The 19,113-nt window shown below is 42.5% G+C and overlaps 2 protein-coding genes across 8 annotated transcripts in view; both read left to right on the forward strand.

The window, feature by feature from the left end:
* The window catches only part of cert1a (ceramide transporter 1a), a 31,922-nt gene extending 17,438 nt beyond the window's left edge, over positions 1 to 14,484 (forward strand). For 3 of the 7 annotated variants that reach the window (XM_042069715.1, XM_042069713.1, XM_042069716.1), the window contains exons 9-19: positions 2,479 to 2,571; positions 2,722 to 2,808; positions 2,902 to 2,997; positions 6,438 to 6,515; positions 7,789 to 7,884; positions 10,112 to 10,244; positions 10,699 to 10,769; positions 11,329 to 11,457; positions 11,661 to 11,790; positions 11,964 to 12,100; positions 12,459 to 14,484. In XM_042069715.1, coding sequence (XP_041925649.1) covers positions 2,479 to 2,571; positions 2,722 to 2,808; positions 2,902 to 2,997; positions 6,438 to 6,515; positions 7,789 to 7,884; positions 10,112 to 10,244; positions 10,699 to 10,769; positions 11,329 to 11,457; positions 11,661 to 11,790; positions 11,964 to 12,091 — 1,041 coding nt within the window. In that variant the 3' untranslated portion in view covers positions 12,092 to 12,100; positions 12,459 to 14,484. Of the gene's footprint in view, positions 1 to 2,478; positions 2,572 to 2,721; positions 2,809 to 2,901; positions 2,998 to 6,437; positions 6,516 to 7,788; positions 7,885 to 10,111; positions 10,245 to 10,698; positions 10,770 to 11,328; positions 11,458 to 11,660; positions 11,791 to 11,963; positions 12,101 to 12,455 lie in introns of all 7 variants that reach the window. The other 4 variants (XM_042069717.1, XM_042069718.1, XM_042069719.1 and 1 more) reach the window with 2 other exon arrangements.
* A 1,764-nt stretch (positions 14,485 to 16,248) lies between these two features.
* On the forward strand, positions 16,249 to 17,807 carry LOC121689612. Its single transcript, XM_042069563.1, has 3 exons — positions 16,249 to 16,575; positions 16,694 to 16,716; positions 16,811 to 17,807. The coding sequence occupies exons 1-3, from the start codon at positions 16,387 to 16,389 to the stop codon at positions 17,547 to 17,549; spliced, it is 951 nt and encodes a 316-aa protein (XP_041925497.1). The 5' UTR covers positions 16,249 to 16,386; the 3' UTR covers positions 17,550 to 17,807.
* The last annotated feature ends 1,306 nt before the right edge of the window (positions 17,808 to 19,113 follow it).

The following is a 19,113-nucleotide window of genomic DNA, read 5'->3' on the forward strand; positions in this document are numbered from 1 at the left end:
CCTTTTCCCAAGCACGCCAGCGACGACATTTTCAACTGACAAGTATTCGAATCGCATGGCAACGGTGAAAGGGTTAGGTGGTAGTGGGCGAGGTTGTATTGAACACAATGGAATCCAAGTAAATAAACATGGAAAGTGGAGTGTGCCACACCAGGTTGCCGCCGATGTGCCCGACCCTGAGACATGGCTGTTACTTTGCCGCCGATCGCCGATGTGCCGGACCCCGAGACATGGCTGTTACTTTGCCGCCGATGTGCCGGACCCTGAGACATGGCTGTTACTTTGAGATAGCAGAGGAGAAAATCGTCCTCATTATCCCTGTGAATTATATGTATCTTGATTATAGGCATCTCTGCCTTTTAAGACTATAAACAGTCGAAACAAACCGAATATAACACGGATAGAAAGGGCTTTGGGAGACTTGTATGACTTGTACTTGTATGTAGAGGGTTGTTTCTGGAGGGTTTTGACCCATTTCCACTTGACTGACACGAACACGCTCCAGTTCCACATTCTTTCCCCCCCTCTGACCACCTGCCCCTCGAGGCAGCCGCTCCTTGGGGCCCCGAGGTGAAACAGGGATGTGGTGGAACTTCAGCATCGATCTCCTACTCTGTGGTGTACAGAGCCGCGCCCCTTTTTCAGGGAGCATTGCTGCCACTCGTAGAAGTGCACTCCGAGTGGCCTTTGCAGACGTCGAGGGTCCCTGGGAGATTCTGTGGGTGTGAGGTCACCTTCACCTCAACGTCACTTTCCCCAGCAGAGTGAGGGAACACCCCTACACACACACACACACACACACACACCAGCTCCGCTTCTGTTACTCACCCTCTCCATGCTGAACACTGAGCAGAGTTCATTCAGGCTTTTCTTTGGTGCTGCTGACTATTCAAGACCTTATCGGAGGTCCCTAGCTGTTAAGGTGATGGCCTGTCTGGTATTATTTGTTTAATAATTAATAATAGTGTTGTGCAGTGCTATAGTTGTCTTATTTCGAGAGTATTTGACTCTTGGGTTGTTTTAACACTCCTGTGCCGTTTGTTTCTGTATTGGGAGAGTTCACCCTCCAATGACCTTATTTAGAGCTAGGTAAAATGCCACCTCACTTGCGCAAATGAGCCTCAGGCAAAATTTTGATCGCTTTGCGTTTCTGCAATGAGACAACCCTGCGAAGAATGTGTAGGGAAGAAGACGTGTTTTAATTCCGGTTGAAACACCGCTCTGGTATGCCACCAGCTCACAGCCGTTTGCTACACGTCATGAGTGGCCCTTTTGTCAAGCCTGCCTCTGTGTGACTTGTCGCTGAACCAGTTTTTCGCCAGTCAGTCCTGAAAAGAGCTCTGTGCAGGAAGTCACAGCGTCGGCTCCCCCATCCAGCAGTCACACAGAAGCTTTTGTCGGGTGAGGCTCGACGGCAGTGGGTGGCGAAGTGTGCCGGAATCGGACGACTATAGTGGACCCTGCGACCACCAGGGGTTTTTGGAAGTAAAGTGACTCGTCCGTTGAAATCTTCAACAACCGGTTTGTGAGTGGGCGAGTGTGTGTGGGTTTGTGCTAGTGTGACTGTGTGTCAGTCAGTCAGTCAGTCAAGTCATGCACGCGCGCGTTCGTATGGGTAAGGACATGCCGGCGGCGTCTGTGCACCGCCGCGTTCGAAGCCTGAAACGCCACTTCAGGGCGGCCGAGGAGATCCGCCACGCCGAACAGAAATGGATTCCTTTGTGCACTCAAAGTCTCTTCTACGCTGTAGGTGATCCGCTGGCCAAAGTCTCTCTCTCTCTCTCTCTCTCTCTCTCTCTCTCTCTCTCTCTCTCTCTCTCTCTCTCTCTCTCTGCCTCTCTGCGTGGCCCTGAGTCATACCTGCTCACTGCTGGGGGACCGTGGGAACTTCTGAAGCCTCTCTCCTGTTTGCTTCCTCCTCTTTGCTTCCCATGGGTCTTTCTGATTTGATTGATTGACAGACAGCATGACTAGCCGGCTATTGTGTATATTTGAGCTGCAATTGGTGAGTGTAGAAATGGTGGTCTTCTGTTTCTGTCCGGTCAGCCCACACAGCTCACCTGGACTGCAGAAGGTGGGTGTCTCGAGAGGCGTCCCTGTCTCTGGGTGGAGGGTGTTCTCTCCACACACATGGCTGACGAGGCCATCCTCTGAGAGAAAAGAGAGAAACCACGTGCTCCTCTCTGTCCACATTCTTTGCTGAGCAACACCTAGAAGTTAACCTGCATGCCAGCTGGGTCTGTTGCATGTACCTGCTATATGTAAGGTGTCCTGTTTGCACAGAGCTTAAATTGTGCTGAAATGGATGTGGAACAAATCCTCCTCCTCCTCCTCCTTCTCCATCTTGGTGCTTCTTTAAATGCTCTCAAATGCTTCTGTTTTTTGTTTTTTTTGTTGTTGTTGTTTTCTGTCAATGGTATTGACCCAGCTGGCAAGATTCGTCCAGGTGACCGGTCATTTTCTCATCTTGTCTTTAAGGAGATGGAGAGGAGGAGACGAACGGAGGATGCCTACAAGGCGGCCGTGTCCGAGCTCAAGAAGAAGCCACACTATGGTGGACCAGACTACGAGGTGTGTGTGTTGCCCATCACAAAGATGTTAACAAAGATGTTTACCAGAGTTACCATAGTGTTAGTGACAGTTTATAGTGTTGCATGCTGTGGTGCAATATTTCATGTGTTTTTTCGCCAACTCAAATGAATGATTTTTGTCTTCACACAGGAAGGACCAAACAGTCTAATAAACGAAGAGGAGTTCTTCGATGCTGTAGAAGCTGCCCTGGACAAACAAGACAAGATCGAGGAGCAGGTACTGCCCCCTCAGCGTCGCCTTTTTTGGCTTGTTTATCTCCGTTGTTTGGCTCTGCAGATGAGTAACCAATCTCACTCTCTCCATCTCTAGTCTCAGTCAGAGGCAAAGAGTCGCACTTTGTTGTCAATTCCGATGACACCCGGAGACACCCACTCCACCATAAGCACTCATAGATACTCCACCAAGGTATCAGCAGCCGCCTTTGTTTTCTAAGTTTGTCTACATCTCGGTCTCACACACACACACACACACACACACACAGACACAATCTCACTCAGTGAAGTGAAACTACAAAGCAGCAGACATTATTCACTGCTGTTCCAGGTTAGTCAGAAGGCACTGCCCATTGTTGCTATGCTAATTTATGTGCTATTATTATGAGGGTCAAATATGTTAGTCTCATTGGACCATATCGACCATACATAGTTCATTGTTCGTGAGTTTCATACACACAAAAAAAAAATCTGCACCTTCTCACTTTGAGGTATTTTGATATGTGCCTTGTTCCGTGAGACTATACATTCCATGTGTTTTGGTGCTGGAATATTTGAAGAGCTCTTTTCCAAAAACGCTATATCCTCCATTTTAATGCATTTTCATAAATGTTGTTTTCCAAATAATTCCAGAGGAACTGTAACTGGGTTATTGATATTTGATTTATTTTTACTCAATCAAAACAACACAACTGCACTTTTAGTCATATTACCTGAAATACACAATTAAATAACATGACCTATTAATGTTTTCAAAAATGGATTTAGGTGCACGCTGTGGCGCAGCAGGCTACAGCACCCATACCATGTACGGGTCCGATTGGCCACGGGGACCCAGGTTCGAATTCGACCTGCGGTCATTTTTCCGATCCCACCCCATCTCTCCCTCCCACTCACCTCCTGTCACTCTCCACTATCCATACAGTCGGTTAAGACGTTCGGAAAGGTTACCGCCCCCATGAGGGGGAAAGCATGCTAACATAACACAATGGAAGTCAATGGGCAAACTCGCTAGCAGTTAGACTTTATACATTAGTTTTACATTCAGGTGGAGTTCTGCTTGTTTCTGAACACCATGATTTGAAGGAATTGTGTTTACTTAACTGTCCAGTGTATGCCAACAACCAAATTCATCCTCGATTGCCCAATGTTGACGGCTAATTTCTCTGGAAGCTATATTCGATAGTAGCGTCAGAGAATGTCTTATAAGACACGTAGCTGCTAGACGGGCTCTGGTAGCGTCATTAGGTTGCTAACTAGCTATCTTTATATTGTCAGTGTAACATAACCAATTGGTGCACATTACTTGTTAAAACTATTCCCACGGACATTGTAGGGAATGTACATTAATGTGAGAATAAATTAAGATGCAACTTATGAGTATGTGGTGTTATGACAATAGGCTTAGCTTGCTAAACCGAGCTACACAGTCCGGCCATTGAAAGCAGTTCTACAATAAGTACACTCCAGACAATTCTGGCAGTTTACCTGGAATTAGCAAAATGGGGGAACTTAATGTTTCCCTTAACCTTATTGGCGCACAGATAACTCTCGGTTCAAGCGTGTTTGTGCCGTTTATTGATGTTTGCTAAAATATTTTATCTTTTTAAAGGTGTTTTCTGTATTCATGCCGGTGCACCTCCATTAGATTACATGCAATCAAAATGAACATTTTCCCCCTTGGGGGCGTTTCAGCTACGGTAACCACATGACCAGTGCCGACTGTGGTATAGGCCTGTCAAACTCGATTCCTTTTAAGGATCCGGGTTATTCTAAGTCACTCACTAAACTGATCCGTGTTGAACGAGTCACTTGAGTCAGTATTGCAAAATCGCAAAGAAATTCAGTCCTACGTTCAAGCAGTGCAGTGGGGTGCTTCATTTCGTTAAGTGCCTTCTCATGTTGGATGTGGATCCTCCATGATTTGAAACCTGGTTTTTGCAGTACTTGCATTTAGCCTTTAGAGTTTTGCTCTCCTGGTCAAAGTGCATACACACATTGTTCATCTTTTTGGTGCTCATGAGGGTAGCCTATATTATAATAATTAATTATTTGGACTGTCTTTGCGACCTAATTGCATTTTATAGTAGGCTATGCGTGCAGAACATATGTTATTTCAGAAGTGAAAGCATGGCTTTTGTTGTGGATTTGTTTTTCACCTTGACGAGGAGTTACTCACTGCTCTAAAGATCCACTCATGACAACGTAGCCGGCTGACTCGCACTCATAACAACGTAACCGGCCCGCCCGGCTGATTCGACTGACCCGGGTAGATACTCAAGCAGCTCCATGAGCGTGCAGTTCGGACTGTCTGCACGACCTAATTGCATTTTAGTATGCTACATCTATACACCAAATCTAATTATGTCTAGGCTACATGCAGAACATTGAATGTTATTTCAGAAGTGAAAGAATGTCTTTTGTTGTGGAATTGCTTTTCACCTCGAGGAGGAGCTACTCGCTCTCACAGATCCACTCATGACAACGTAGCCGGCTGATTCGACTGACTCGTACTCAACGTAGCCTAACCGGCCGGCTGATCCGACTAACCCGGATTGCTACTCAGCCGCTCCAATCTGAGTCCCATGGTCTGCGAGTCTGCAATGTTTCCGGCTCTGCGGGAAGTTAACCAGTTATCTCGGACTGCCTGCTCACTCAGTCGCTTGAGTTGATTTGTGGAGTTGTGGTTGCCTACGAAATTGTTACATTTTTGGCAGCTACCATGGCTAGGGCTAGGAGGCTAACTAATGTTGCAAGAGGTTTGTGTGTGGCGCTGTTGTGAATTGTAGTAGGACTCAACTGATCCGAGTTAATGATACTAGAGACTCGCGACTCATGGGTTAATTTAAAGACACGGGTGAAAGATCCGAGTGAGTCACGACTCAAACACCTTTACTGTGGTAGTCTAAGTCCCGCCCATCCCTAAAGCCCCAGTGGACCTCTAGATTGAAAAATCGTCAATGCAAGTGAATGTGAGAAAATAATTATTTTCTGGTCCCGTTTGAATCGTGCCATGAATGTGAACATATGTTGTTTGTGAATTTTTAATATAATTTTTCATGTTACGAGTTTGACAGTATATTATTGTATGATTCTTCGGCTAGCAGTTGTGGAAAAGACATAACGAGAAAGGCGACATGTAGCCTAGTCTAGTTCTATGTGACGTGAGCTAATCGCTAACATTAGCTGAGATGCTAGTTTTTGTAACGGCAGGAATAAACACACATGGTAACAAAAATATTCGAAACATGTCTAGCTTCACTCAACACATTAACACTATGATAGTGTGATTGTAAAGTTGTATGGTTCACTGTGTTCAAAGTCGATCTTAATAACCCTCTCCATCTCGACCAACTGATTGTTGTTATGGGAAACTAGTTAGCTGTCGTCGAGGGGAAAGTTGTAGCGGGACTTACCAGCTCTATTTGGAATAAAGGCAAAAAGCCCAAAAAAATATACTTTTGTTTTTTAATGGATTTCTAGCATTTTTGGAAAAGAGCTCTTCATATATTTTTGGGGTGATATCTTTACTCGCCGTGTTGATTTATGTTGGGGACTGTCCTGACTTCCTCTAATCTCGGGACTTTTGGTTTTTCTCTCTCTCCTCTTCGTGTCCGTCTCTGTGGTGCGTAGCCTCATAGTCATGCTTCCTCCCTGTCCTCCGTCGAGCTGGTCAGTGCCTCTGACGATGTGCACAGATTCAGCGCACAGGTATGGTAACGAGTCCTCCTCTCCTGACCTCCGAAGGGTCGCCAGCTCAGTTATTAATCAGGGTGGGGGGCTAATGATATGGTTATAATAATAATTATGGTCCGGATAATATGGATATTAACACAATAAAGACAATATCTAATTGTTAGGATGTTGTCTGCTAAATGGGAGCAGCACAAGTTGGGCAATATTATAGAATAAAAAACATTCATTACAAAATACATCATTAAGATAATTGTAAAGGTGGATCTGTAATATTAGAGTTGGTATTGCAACTTTTTCTTCAGTCCAGTATGCAAGTGCTGAATGTAATGTGCTGCACATAAGCCTGAACACTGAAACAGGAAATGACTTGTGTATAATTAACTCAGAGGTTCATTTGTTTTGATCTAATCAATGTACCATCCAATAAGTCATCTAAAGCTATCGGTTTCTGTTGAGTAAGTAGAACACCGCAGAACATGTCAGTTTTCCCAAAATCTCACCACAGTCTGTCATCACTGTGGCTGCACATTCTGTGCTCCGCTCTAGAGCCTTTACCACAATCTCAAGTAACGCTGAGTCTAGACATTTCATAATCATTTTAAAGGAACAACATGCCTTCATTTTGGGACCTTTAGCTTTTTCACCGGATCTCCCAGAGTTAGATAAGTCGATACATATCCATCTTGTCTGTGCGTGCAGTAACTCTGTCTGACACACCCACCCGCCTAGCTAAGTGTCCCCCTCCAATTGGCCTTCAGCTTCCAAGAGTGACGATAGGATATTTTCCTATTTACATGCTTTAAAGCTAGGGGGCAATTCCACACAAAACTGTCACATCCATAACACCAACTAAATACCATGGCATTGTGTTGGCATTATAGATGTGACAGTTTTGCGCGGAATTGCCCTAGGGCAACTTTTAATACTCAAGATACTAGTCTTCTATTATTTCCTTTTATTTGAGTACTAAACTGAGAGAATTAAATTTGGAGTCCAAAAGCTTATAGTGAGAGGGTTTTAGTTTCAGGTTTGACTCTTACTAGTAACTGGTGAGTCGTTGGTGGTGTTTGTTATTATGCAAGATGATGGGCTCATGCTTCTACATGTCTGTATAAACAGCGCCAGGGTCACAGTTTACTTCTGAAGCAGAACTGGATTTTCCTCCCCTCTTCCTGTTTGCTTCTCTCTCTCTCTCAGCAGGTTTAGTAGCTCTTAGTATGAAGTAATCTTAACATCTCTTGCTCTTTTTTTCTCTCTCTCGCTCTTGCTCTCACTTTCCATCCATCAGGTGGAGGAGATGGTGCAGAATCACATGGCGTACTCCCTGCAGGATGTGGGCGGAGACGCCAACTGGCAGCTGGTGATCGAGGAGGGGGAGATGAAGGTGAGGAGTGGCCCCCGGAAGCCTCCACTGAGCTGCTCAGGGGAGGGGAGTGCGGGGCCGTGCAGCGAGTCACTGACGAGGGCTGGAACGGGTGGGCTGAGGACTGCTGGAGGGGGTCGCTGTGTGTGTGTGTGTTGGGGAGGAGGGGGTTGAATGAACACAGTGGGGGGGGGGGGAAGCAAAGGACAAGACCCAGCGTTCACAGCTGTAACAACATAACTCTTTCACCATGGCCATATGACAAGTCTTTGTGCTTGTGGCGTGTGTGGTGGCACAAACTCACTCAAATGTTCAGAGCTGTGCAGTACCAGTTAGACATAGCAGATTGCCTGCTTAAAGTAATGTTGTTAGATTTAACAACAAGAAGTTAAAAAGCACTAGTTAGCATAGTGAATGCATTCTTTGGAAGGGATATTACACGGTGCTTGCGCAGGTGTGGAATTGTACAGAATTATGAAATACTGTTTCCCGTATTGAGAAAGTGAAAATTTTCAGACTTTTAAAAGACTTTTGCTCATAGGAATACAAGGATTAAAGTTCTCCGTCGTACGACGAATTTCCGTCAATTTGATTAACATAAAATAATAATACTGTCATCATGGCGAACTGTTGGGTAAGGGGGTCAGTCGTGTTTGTGACGCACAGACAGCCTTGTAGCCTACTTTGCTTAGGCCTTCACATTTAACGACAGTAGGTTGTGAGTGTATGTTGACAAAAAGTAACCATGCAATTAAAATAGTCAACTTTAAACTTTGCTATAAAATATTATTAATTTATAGCACAAAACCATGACCAGTAGGCCAACCAGAACCTCGCATATTAGCGTCATGATTTGTGTGCGTCTATTTGGCAAGGCCACTAGCTGACATGGATGCATTGTTGCTAAAGGAAGGCACAGGTGTCATAAGTTAAAAAATAAATGGAGATGGGCGGCTGTTGGAAACGGGGGAGAACTACAAACTACGTTTATCTATGGCTGACCGTTTTTGCGCTCAGAAAGTAGGCTACGCATGTTCTTTCATAGCGCAACACGACCTGTCCCTCACCATATCGCAGCCTCTTGTCAACCTTATACAATCTGATGCTGAAGACAAAAGCGCCCTTTCCAGATTGTCGTTATCAAACGCGCAGACATCCTGCATGAGCACACACAGTATTGCTGCTCATTGGAAATCTGAGTTGTCTGTAAAACTCAAAAAATGTTCTGATTCGTTACTTTGATGAGGACATGGGAAGTCTTGCAAACTTGATTTTATATATTTTACTTGGTGTTGAATTGCATATTAACAAGAAAAGAAAAAAATCTCCCCTTTAAACACTTTTGCCCTGAAGTAATTAAATAAGAGTGTAAGTTAAAGCCCTTCTACAATATTGCTGTAGTAGAAAAGAACAGCAATGGCTTGTCAGCAATGGTCAGGGATGGTACTGAAATATTGTTTTGTTCATCAGGAAAACTCAATCTCAATCAAAAACACCCTCAATTCGCCTTATTCACATGGCGGCCATTGGCGGCTAAAACGAGGCTACAGGGTACACAAACCATAGGATTGTTAGGTTCTATGCATTCACCTGTAGGTGGCATTAATTATATAGTAAGTGTACCCTGTAGCCCCTGTAGTTTTGGTTTAAACAATGATCGCCGTGTGAATAAGGTGAATACTCCCTTTGCTGTTTGCATCTTTTTGTACATTTAAAAATCAATAGGTCGCGACCGCAAAAGGGGTGCTATCTCTAGATAGATATGAACAATGTATGACTTATGGCCTGAAAAAAGTTCAGTCAAATGATTTTTTTTCACTTTAATTCCTGGGAATACAGATGCAAAAAGCTGACAATGTGTGAACAAAAATACACTCTTACAGTATTTGACAAAACTACTTAATGAGCATCCTTAAAAAGAAGAAATAATCCCCTTTTAAAAGGTCTGGAAACATTTTTGACTTTTCAGCACGCTCATATAATTTTATGGGAATATGGGATAAGTTTTTCTTTTCTTTTTTTTTTTTCGTTTGTGTTTTGTACTTGTGTACCCCCCCCCCCCCCCCCCCCCCCCCATGTCAGTAGCATACAGACATCACACACAACATGCACTTACAGCAGAAAAAGTAATGTAAGTATATAAATATAAAAAAAACACTGAACAATAAAGACAGTAGAATCTTAACCGCACTGTTTGCGCTGAACTGGGCCCCTTGACCATGCGTTCCCTTGTGTGTCCATGTCTCAGGTGTACCGACGCGAGGTGGAGGAGAACGGGATAGTTCTGGACCCCCTCAAGGCCACCCACGCGGTCAAAGGGGTCACAGGTCACGAGGTCTGCCAGTACTTTTGGGACACTAACTTCCGCTACGACTGGGAGAGTAAGTCCCTCTCACCATCCATCCAGCTGCTTTAACATGCACCCCGTCTTGTCACTTTTCTATGTTGTGTCCTTTATGGCTTTTAATTATAATCATTTATGTGCTTTACTTTTTAAACATTTTTTTAAAACAACTACTGCTTTTTATGTACTTTTACTCTTCACCTTTTGATAAAGTAAAGCACATTTAATTGCTGCGTTGTATGATATTGTGCTATATAAATGAACTTGCCTTGCCAGGTTGAAAAATGTAGATACAGATCAGAATACAATCCTTATAAACTGTTTCTATGGTAGTGTCATCTTGTCTTTATTAAGCTAATTAGTGCTCAATAATTAGCTTGATTATGGAGTGAGTGTTGTGTTGGGTTTCATGTAACATTTCAGTGTGTTGAATGAGTCAAGACTGACAGTGACAACAAAGCTGACGTCTCCTCTCTCCCTTTTTCCACCAGCCACTGTTGAAAACTTTAATGTTGTCGAGAGATTGTCAGACAGTGCCGTCATTATCTACCAGACACACAAGGTAATCACTTTGTAGATCAAATTAAATATGAAAGTCTTGCAGTTGTTTGATGAAGAATTAAATTTGCTAGTGTCGACATTTTGCTTTTTAGATAAAGGATGGAGTAGGCAAAATATCAGTGTACACATTGTATTCAGTGCATTTACTATGTTTTCCCACTTTTAAAAGTATGGGGTGATTGCAGATGTGTGTCCCATGTACTATACCACCCCACACATTGGCTTTTAATTTTCAAACCAAACCAGCGGCAGGATGTGAACTGCTGGGTGGAGCAAACTGGTTTAATCAATCAGTAACTTGTAAGAGAGGCTAAAGGCTGTAGCTAGCTGTTTTTAGAGTAAATAAAAGTAAAGATGATAGTTAATGGCTTGTGTTTGTTTAATATCAAGTTTGTGACCTTGTAAGTGACTATGGAAAGGTTTCGGCCCTCTGTCAGCATGCCTGGTGTAGTGTTCACTCCTCATGATGATTGTGTGTGTGTGTGTGTGTGTGTGTGTGTGTGTGTGTGTGTGTGTGTGTGTGTGTGTGTGTGTGTGTGTGTGTGTGTCTGCGTCTGCAGAGGGTATGGCCTGCCTCCCAGAGGGATGTGCTCTATCTGTCAGGGATGCGCAAAGTCCCGGCAAACAACGAGAACGACCCAGACACATGGCTTGTGTGCAACTTCTCCGTTGAGCATGACAGTTCTCCTGTAAGTGTATGCCGAAGACCTCACTTTTTTATTTATGGGCCGAGTATTACAGTACTGTGTTTTTCTTTAGCTAAAAGTGTTGCATGTTTAATGTCAATGTTATTAATGAAAAAATTCAATGACAAACTTTGTTCATTGTGGGAGTTTCCTTATTCCTTATTATCTCTTATTTGTATGTTTTGCCTCTTTCTTTTTCCGTCTAGCCCACTAACAAGTGCATTCGTGCCAAAATCAATGTGGCTATGATCTGTCAAACCCTTGTCAGCCCACCAGAGGGTGATAAAGAGATCAGCCGGGACAACATCCTTTGCAAAATCACTTACGTAGCCAATGGTGAGAGACACAACTTAAATTTGCTGTACAGTTCTCTTGTGCCAAAGCAGACATCACACACACATAGCATTTTATTTTACAAAGTGTCTACTCCACCACTGTAGATCATACCGATTTTAGTTTTGTTTGTTTAGAAACATTGTGTTTATATGAAGTGTGATGTTGCTCCACAGTGAATCCTGGTGGCTGGGCACCTGCCTCAGTGCTGAGGGCGGTGGCTAAGAGAGAGTACCCCAAATTCCTCAAACGTTTCACCTCCTACGTCCAGGAGAAGACCAGCGGGAAGCCAATACTCTTCTAATCCCAACCGGTAGGCCAAATATGTGTAGCAACTCACCACATGCTCCCTAATCTGAGCCATTATGACCTATCAGACTTTGTTCAAATTAGTGGTAGAGAGACTGACTTTGTCAGTGTCCGTCTTGTTATAAAGCATATTTTAAAGCACTGTCAGTTAACCAAAACGCTGTACAATGTTTGTGTGCAACAAGTGAGTTACATGAGTTAAGGAATCATTATTTGAACATTCCCTTGCCCCCCCTTAAACTGTCTGTAGCTCTTAAGTATGAAGTATTCTAACCTCTTTTTCTCTCTCTCTCTTTCTTTCATTCATTCATTATTTCTTTCTCTTTCTCTCCCCACCCCCATTTCTCCTCCTCTCTAAGCAGGCTTTGGGCACACATAGCTCCCGATGTCTGCCGATTCGAAGCCCACACCGGTCTGGTCTGGTCTCCCATGGACCACACTCCCCACGCTCCCTCCCCAGCCTCAAAATCAGCTGCTTACATCATCATCATCTTCATCATAATCATCATCATCTCATTTACCAGCATGAAACCCCCACCTGCCGGAGGCTGCGTCGAGGGGCGGGGAGGGGGGGTCTCGTGTCTACAAAATAACTGTTTATGCATAGAAAGTATTTGTATAGCGTGTCATGCCATGCCGTGCCATGCGCCAAAGGCAGTTACAACCATGGGAGAGAGTTTGAAAGGAGGAGTTTTTATTGAGCCTTGTTTACTACTTGAACTGTTTACAGTAACATCGCTAACTAAAAGCCTTACTCGTGCATCCTAAGTTCAGAGTCGAAAAATCCCAACTGTACAGCATAACAGACGGCGTGGCGGTGAGGCGGCCACCAACCCTAATGCTTACCATTGTGACTGAAGGCTTGTATAAAACAATGCTTTAAAGAAATCCTGCTGCTCCTTTTGGATGCGGAGCTGTGTTGCTTTGTTTTATATGTAAATGCTGTAAGTATACTGAATAACAATTTGTGGGTGTTTTTGCTTTGATCCTTGTATTATGGATTTTTTTTTTATTTTATTTTATTTTTATTTTTTTTTGTATTTCATTATTCAGATTTCGAAACCGACAAAACAATTACATAGCTAATGAAAGAATGAACTCCAGCTGAATGCCTTTCTTGAAGTGACTTCTGTCACACAGCTGTGCATACCTTCGAGCTTGCTATCCTTGAGTTGCTGTCTGTCTGATAAGCATCATGTGGCTCCGTAGATGGAGAGGAGAGGAACACTATTGACTTCTTAAGATGACACATGGTTTGGATTCTGTGGCATAGGCTAGCTCCGTAATCTCAGTTGAACTGCATCATGGGACTTCAAACAGCAAGACACACAGCAGTCGCTTTTGTTTCTGTACTAATGTCTGTAACGTGAGTGAACTGCAGAGGAGATTTAAAAAAGTATTTTGTATTTAGTTTTTAACGTTAGTTGTGTCTTTGCAGTCAACAATATTTGAGATTACTTTTGTCATCTTGTGTTTGTAAAAGTTTGACTACAGTAGCCATCTTCCAAACAGTGCTTGGACAGGCCTTGTAATTGAAGGGGCACAATCAGCATTAGTTTGTGGAACAATCATTTCACAGAAATGGGCATGCAGTTGTGACTGTTGACATATCTGCCTTAGTGTCGAGGGGAAATCCCTGCAAATGTTGTACCAGATTTATATTTTGTACAATGCACATCAGATGATCATATACATGGATTTTGTATATGAAGGCTACACCAGATCACCAAATTGTCAGCATTTCATATGATTTCTTTTTATTATATTTTTGTAAATGTGTGTGTTTGTCTAGTACACCCTACTGTAACAGTTCACAGAAGAAAAAGAAAAAAAGCAATACTGCGATAAAAAAATTACTGCTATGAGACCATCTTTACTAGGTTTGTTATGTAGTGATTCTAAGAAATTGAGGGTTTGGGTTCCTGTGAGTATACCATTTGCACTAAATGCTATGCTATGGCATATTACCATGTCATTCAAACAAAAAGGTTTGATAGGTCATGGGCTCTTCAGAAACAGCTTTTGGTCTGGGTAGCCTAGTCTGTGGGTGATTCCCATATAAATACATGAATCTGTGCCCTGGCCATATGTCAAGTGAGGGCACCGATAGACCAGGTGGTAGCCTAGCCTACATGGCTGCGCTTAGTGCTAGTCAGAGCGCAGACGCGTGAGAGTCAGCTGGTGTTCAGTCAGTGGTTGATCGACATGGTCACAGACCACCTTCTACAAACAGTTGGCTATTGAACTGAAGTGTGGAAGGGGAAATGGAGATGGCTAGGTATGACATTGACCAGTGACAAACACTTGCAGAAGACATTGTTTCAAATCTTTTTATAGACGTAATGATTTTCATTTGTATAAATAAATAAACTCTAAATTAGTAAAGTGTATTGGTGTCTTCTCATATTTAATAATCCACTGCATTGATGATTAAAATGATCTACACTTGCCATTACCATTAGGCCTAATTGTAAGCCTAGCCTACAGATGTGAATGTGTGGAGCTTTTTTTTTTACTCTTGTTTTAATCAATTCGCCTACTGTAAAAAGCAGTCGTGATTTTGCTCAGATAACCTCTTAATCAAAACCTAGGCATACTTGGCCCATTTGGCGCACTATAGGCTATTTTATTTATCTACATGGTTCGTTAACTAGGTCTATCGATTTTATAAATGTGCCCGTTTAACAAACGCCCACACGTCCCCTCTAATGTAGGCTAGCCGAGAGCAAGAGCCTACATAATGGCCTACATTTATCTTTCCCTGGGCGTGGGCCCCACATAGCTACAAATCAATTAATTCCCGAATTGTGGCAGATTGACTCCAGGAAGAGAGATCATTTTCATGAGTTATAAACTGAAGAAAGGAAAATCCAATTTATCTTAAACCCGAATAAAATCTTTTTTTTTCTTCTTAAAATATAAATTGGATTTAGGCTATCAAAGGTCAAAATCCCTGTGCACAGCCCTTCTTGCTCCATGTGCTGATGATGGTGTGCAGTATAAGTATGGAAAAGTCAAAAGAGTAGTAGGCCTATGGACCCTTTCAAGAGAGTTCCATTATCAGCATCATAGTTGGCCCCACAAGACTTCCTTTTTAACATTCCATATGTTATCTTAATGCAGAGGAAGTTTGGGGCCCAAATAGAATGTTCAAGCATTGTTTTTGTTTACCTTGTTGAAAGGGTCTATACATCGCACGCTGGAGGGTACATTTTGCTGACTATTTGGCGTGAACAACGCGTTTCGCAAGTTGCTTCATCAGGTTCACGTTCACAGTCAATATGACACCCGCAGGTGAAATAGGTGGTAACATCATCATCATCCATCATCATGGATTTAGGCTACATTTGTGGCATCGCCTCCTACTCTAGGATGTACTTACTCTCCATTGGCTCCCTATAGTAGCCAGAATTAAATTTAAATCTCTCACTTTGGCCTATAGGACACTAACTAGATCTGCTCCTAGTTATTTTAATTCAATAATCAAACCTTACATCCCCAACCGCCCACTGCGGTCTTCTGGTGAGCGTATGTTGTGTCGACCAGTCATGAAAACTGGGTCTAATTCCAGACTCTTTTCTTCAGTGGTTCCATGTTGGTGGAATGATCTGCCCAGTGCTCTCCGTTCCTGTGGTAGTTTTGGGTCGTTTAAGAGGGGTCTAAAGACATTCCTATTCAACATATACTTAGTTGTTTAAGCGCTTATGTGTTATGGTTTATATAATGTTGTTTTATTTTAATTGGGCTGTTAATTAATTTGACATTATTGTTTATTATTGATATTCTCCTTAATGTAGTCTTAGCATGTCATTGTTTTTATATTATTGATTGAATTGACATTATTGTTTTATTATTGCCTTTCCCCTTTTTTACATTGCTTTTTATTAGGCTATTGCTTGAATTGATATTATTGTGTACTACAACTATTCTCCTTACTATATTTGACCTACATTTTAATCTGTTCCCTGTTCAATTTTAAATATTATTATGTTGTTTTGTATTTATGTGTCGCTTTGGACAAAGGCGTCTGCTAAATCCATAACCATAACCATACTCTAGGTAGGCTACCTCGAACGTAGGCTGTCTCCACCAAAGATTCTAGAGCGGTAGAATCTTTGGTCTCCACAACATCTTTTGTCATAATGGAACGTCAGCTATTAGTGTATTTACAAAGCTTTGCTACGTTCCGTTTAGATGTTATGCCTGGTAAATTAACACTAGGTGTTATTTGCCCTAGACTTCACAATGTGTCGGCTGTGGTGACAACAACATAGCCGACTTGACAGAGGAATGGAAATGGACAGCAACATTTACAAGCATGTATGTCACAGTGTGCGTTGGATTGTATGCCCTTTTTGTAAATGCGTTGCTGAAGCTCTAGTAGTCGCCAAGGGCGTCATCAACATGATCTCAGCCCTTTCGCCTCTCAGTTGGTGGAAGAGACCATTACAAAAAGCCCTTGGTCCTCACATGCATGCGGTAAGAGTAGATCTACTGGGGAAGAAAACAAAACTGTCTCAAGCTTTTACACTCATGCGAGTCATATAATAAGTCTTTGTTAGGCCTATCTAATATTTCTTTCTGCACTTCTTAAAAGGGTGAAGTTTTCGAGGAATGCTTGTAAGTCTTCAACCTATAGTTGTATTTAAAATGACCTAACATCACAATAATCCTTAACATCACAACATAACACATTATTTTATCATTTGTGTAGTGAATGGCTAGAGTTCAGTCGAAGAACAACTATCCTTTTCAAGTCCCTTGTTAAAGAACTTGAGGACCTATTTGAACAACTTGAGGAAGACTCCCACTCTGGAGACTGCTCTGATGATTGCTCTGTAGCCACCATCACACAATGCAGAAGAACATGTTATTTGACCAGTGGTAGCCCTAAAGAGGACACAACTGAATATAACATAGTTGTGTGCCAAAATTCTACAAAGGCCTTGCTGCCAAACGCCTCATCAGGTCACGTGGAGCCCAAATCTATGACAGCCAGGCACAAACTCATGACTGTTGCTAAGGAAGCAAGCCTAACTCCCCTCTGCAACCATCAACGGCAGCATGCCCACCAGGGAGGAGCCCGCAAGCGCTGGAGACGTGTTTTGCTGGTGATCCGTATCGTGAGGGTGCTGTGGTCACTCACAAAACCAAAAGGAGAACGACGGTCTACTCGTCCTGCCAAGTCAAGGGTAGGCCTATATACCCCAGCCAGGCCTCTCCTGCTGCCTGCTGCAGAGGCCAAATCTGCACCCATCATGATGTTCTCCGAAGGGCCCCAAATCAGCCTGATTTCACAGGAGCTCAGAGGGAAACTGGAGTCCCATGTGCGACGCAAACTAACTCATCGAGTTTTTGGCTTTCCAGCTAAGCTTAAGAAGCTGCTAGGTGGCACTGCAGGATCCTTGCTGAAATGTCAGGGCACAGGTGATGGAGAGCGTTTGAAAGTTTGAAGCGAACCCGAACAGAAATGTTGCTGCGGACCTTAAGAATGCTGAATTACTGAATGTAATTGACCTCAAGAAGAGACCAAGGCTTTTTTGTTAAAAAATATATATATTGCTGGGGGAAAAAATAGAATTGAATTCAGAATTTTAGGACTCTCAAGTTCCAAATAGGCTTCTAACCCCTATGTGCAGCAGGTGTTAATTCAGTTCTGTGTGTCTTTTAATTTCTCTATCTTTAGATTAAAATATGAAAGGAAAACTGAAGGAGGGTAAGCTTTTGTGTCTGATCATTTTTGAATATAGGTAAAGGTTTTTCAACACTAGATGGAGCAAAAGTGCTATAAAGAAGATTTTCTGTGTAGACCTACTCTTCAGCAGAATTTGCAGCCCCAATACCCACCAACTCTCGACAATGTTGTGACCAATATGTCCCTATTTTTAGATGAAATATTGTGAAAGGAAACTTGAAGGAATGTAAGCTTTTCTGTGTAGAATATGTCCTTTTTGAATGGAGGTAATCATTTATTTTCAACACTAGGGGGAGCAGAAGTGCTATAAAGATTTTCGGTGTTTTCTTTGGCAGAATCCACAGCCCTAGCCTGGGAGAACCCAGACGAACCTGTTAGCAAATTATAATTTGCTGGTCAGTCTGGCAAGGAGGCCATTGACACCTATTTCCAATTTTCCAAAAACACAGGGACCAATCACAATCACTTGTCCGGGGTGGACAAATAGAGCAGTGCATTCTACACAACCAATAGCTGCACTGATGGCGCTAGGTTTAAACAGATATTGATGTGTATTTTCTTTGGAATTGGAAACAATTACATTTAAAACTTTTGTTTGATTGCTGCATCTCTGAAACAATTTGTTAAGAGTTTAATGCACCAATTTAAGTTTACTCTATGCCCCTGGAAGTCGTAAGTCAGTGAAGCCTTTCCAGACACACTCTCAATCTCAATTGAGATTTGAGTAGGGGTCTGGTGTTAACCAGGCTAGCAGCCCTTAATAGATCCTTTCAATCGGTTCCTAAAAGGTTTCTGGTTGAAGTGTTCAAAACCAGCGCAGATACTTTTTTTTTGTCCCCAAGTTACCGTTAGTTCAATGTTGTTTTCTGTGCCACCGGAAATGCCTTAGGAACGCACGTTTGTTTATGTCATTGAAAGGGTCTATACCCACCGACTCTAGACCATTTTTTTACCAATTTTTTAGATTAAAGTATGAATGAGTGTGAAAAGAACACTGAAGGAGAGTGAGCTTTTTTTGAATGGAGGTAATGATTTATTTTCAACACTAGATGGAGCAAAAGTGCTATACAGATTTTCTGTGTAGGCCTATATTCTTCGGCAGAATTTTGCAGCCCTAAACTCACCAACTCTAGACCATTGTGTGACCAAAAGCAGAATAATTGTGAAGATAGAATAAGCCATTTATAAGTGGCTATTTTGAGAAGGTGTAGAATGCTAATAAAATTAAATTGAGTGCAAAGAGTTAATTTGCAAAAACAGATGTGCCATTGTCATGAATTTCCATATATTTTTTAAATGAATATTTCTAGTAATGACAATCA

This window comes from Alosa sapidissima, chromosome 18, assembly GCF_018492685.1.
Source record: "Alosa sapidissima isolate fAloSap1 chromosome 18, fAloSap1.pri, whole genome shotgun sequence".
Lineage (NCBI taxonomy): Eukaryota > Metazoa > Chordata > Actinopteri > Clupeiformes > Clupeidae > Alosa > Alosa sapidissima.

Bases quoted from the DNA above. Each gene is read 5' to 3' on its own strand.
- LOC121689612 (XM_042069563.1), top strand. From the start codon at position 16,387: ATGGAAATGGACAGCAACATTTACAAGCATGTATGTCACAGTGTGCGT. The intron at 16,576-16,693 runs GTAAGAGTAGAT...ACTTCTTAAAAG, and splicing joins TTGGTCCTCACATGCATGCG to GGTGAAGTTTTCGAGGAATG. The intron at 16,717-16,810 runs GTAAGTCTTCAA...TCATTTGTGTAG, and splicing joins GAAGTTTTCGAGGAATGCTT to TGAATGGCTAGAGTTCAGTC.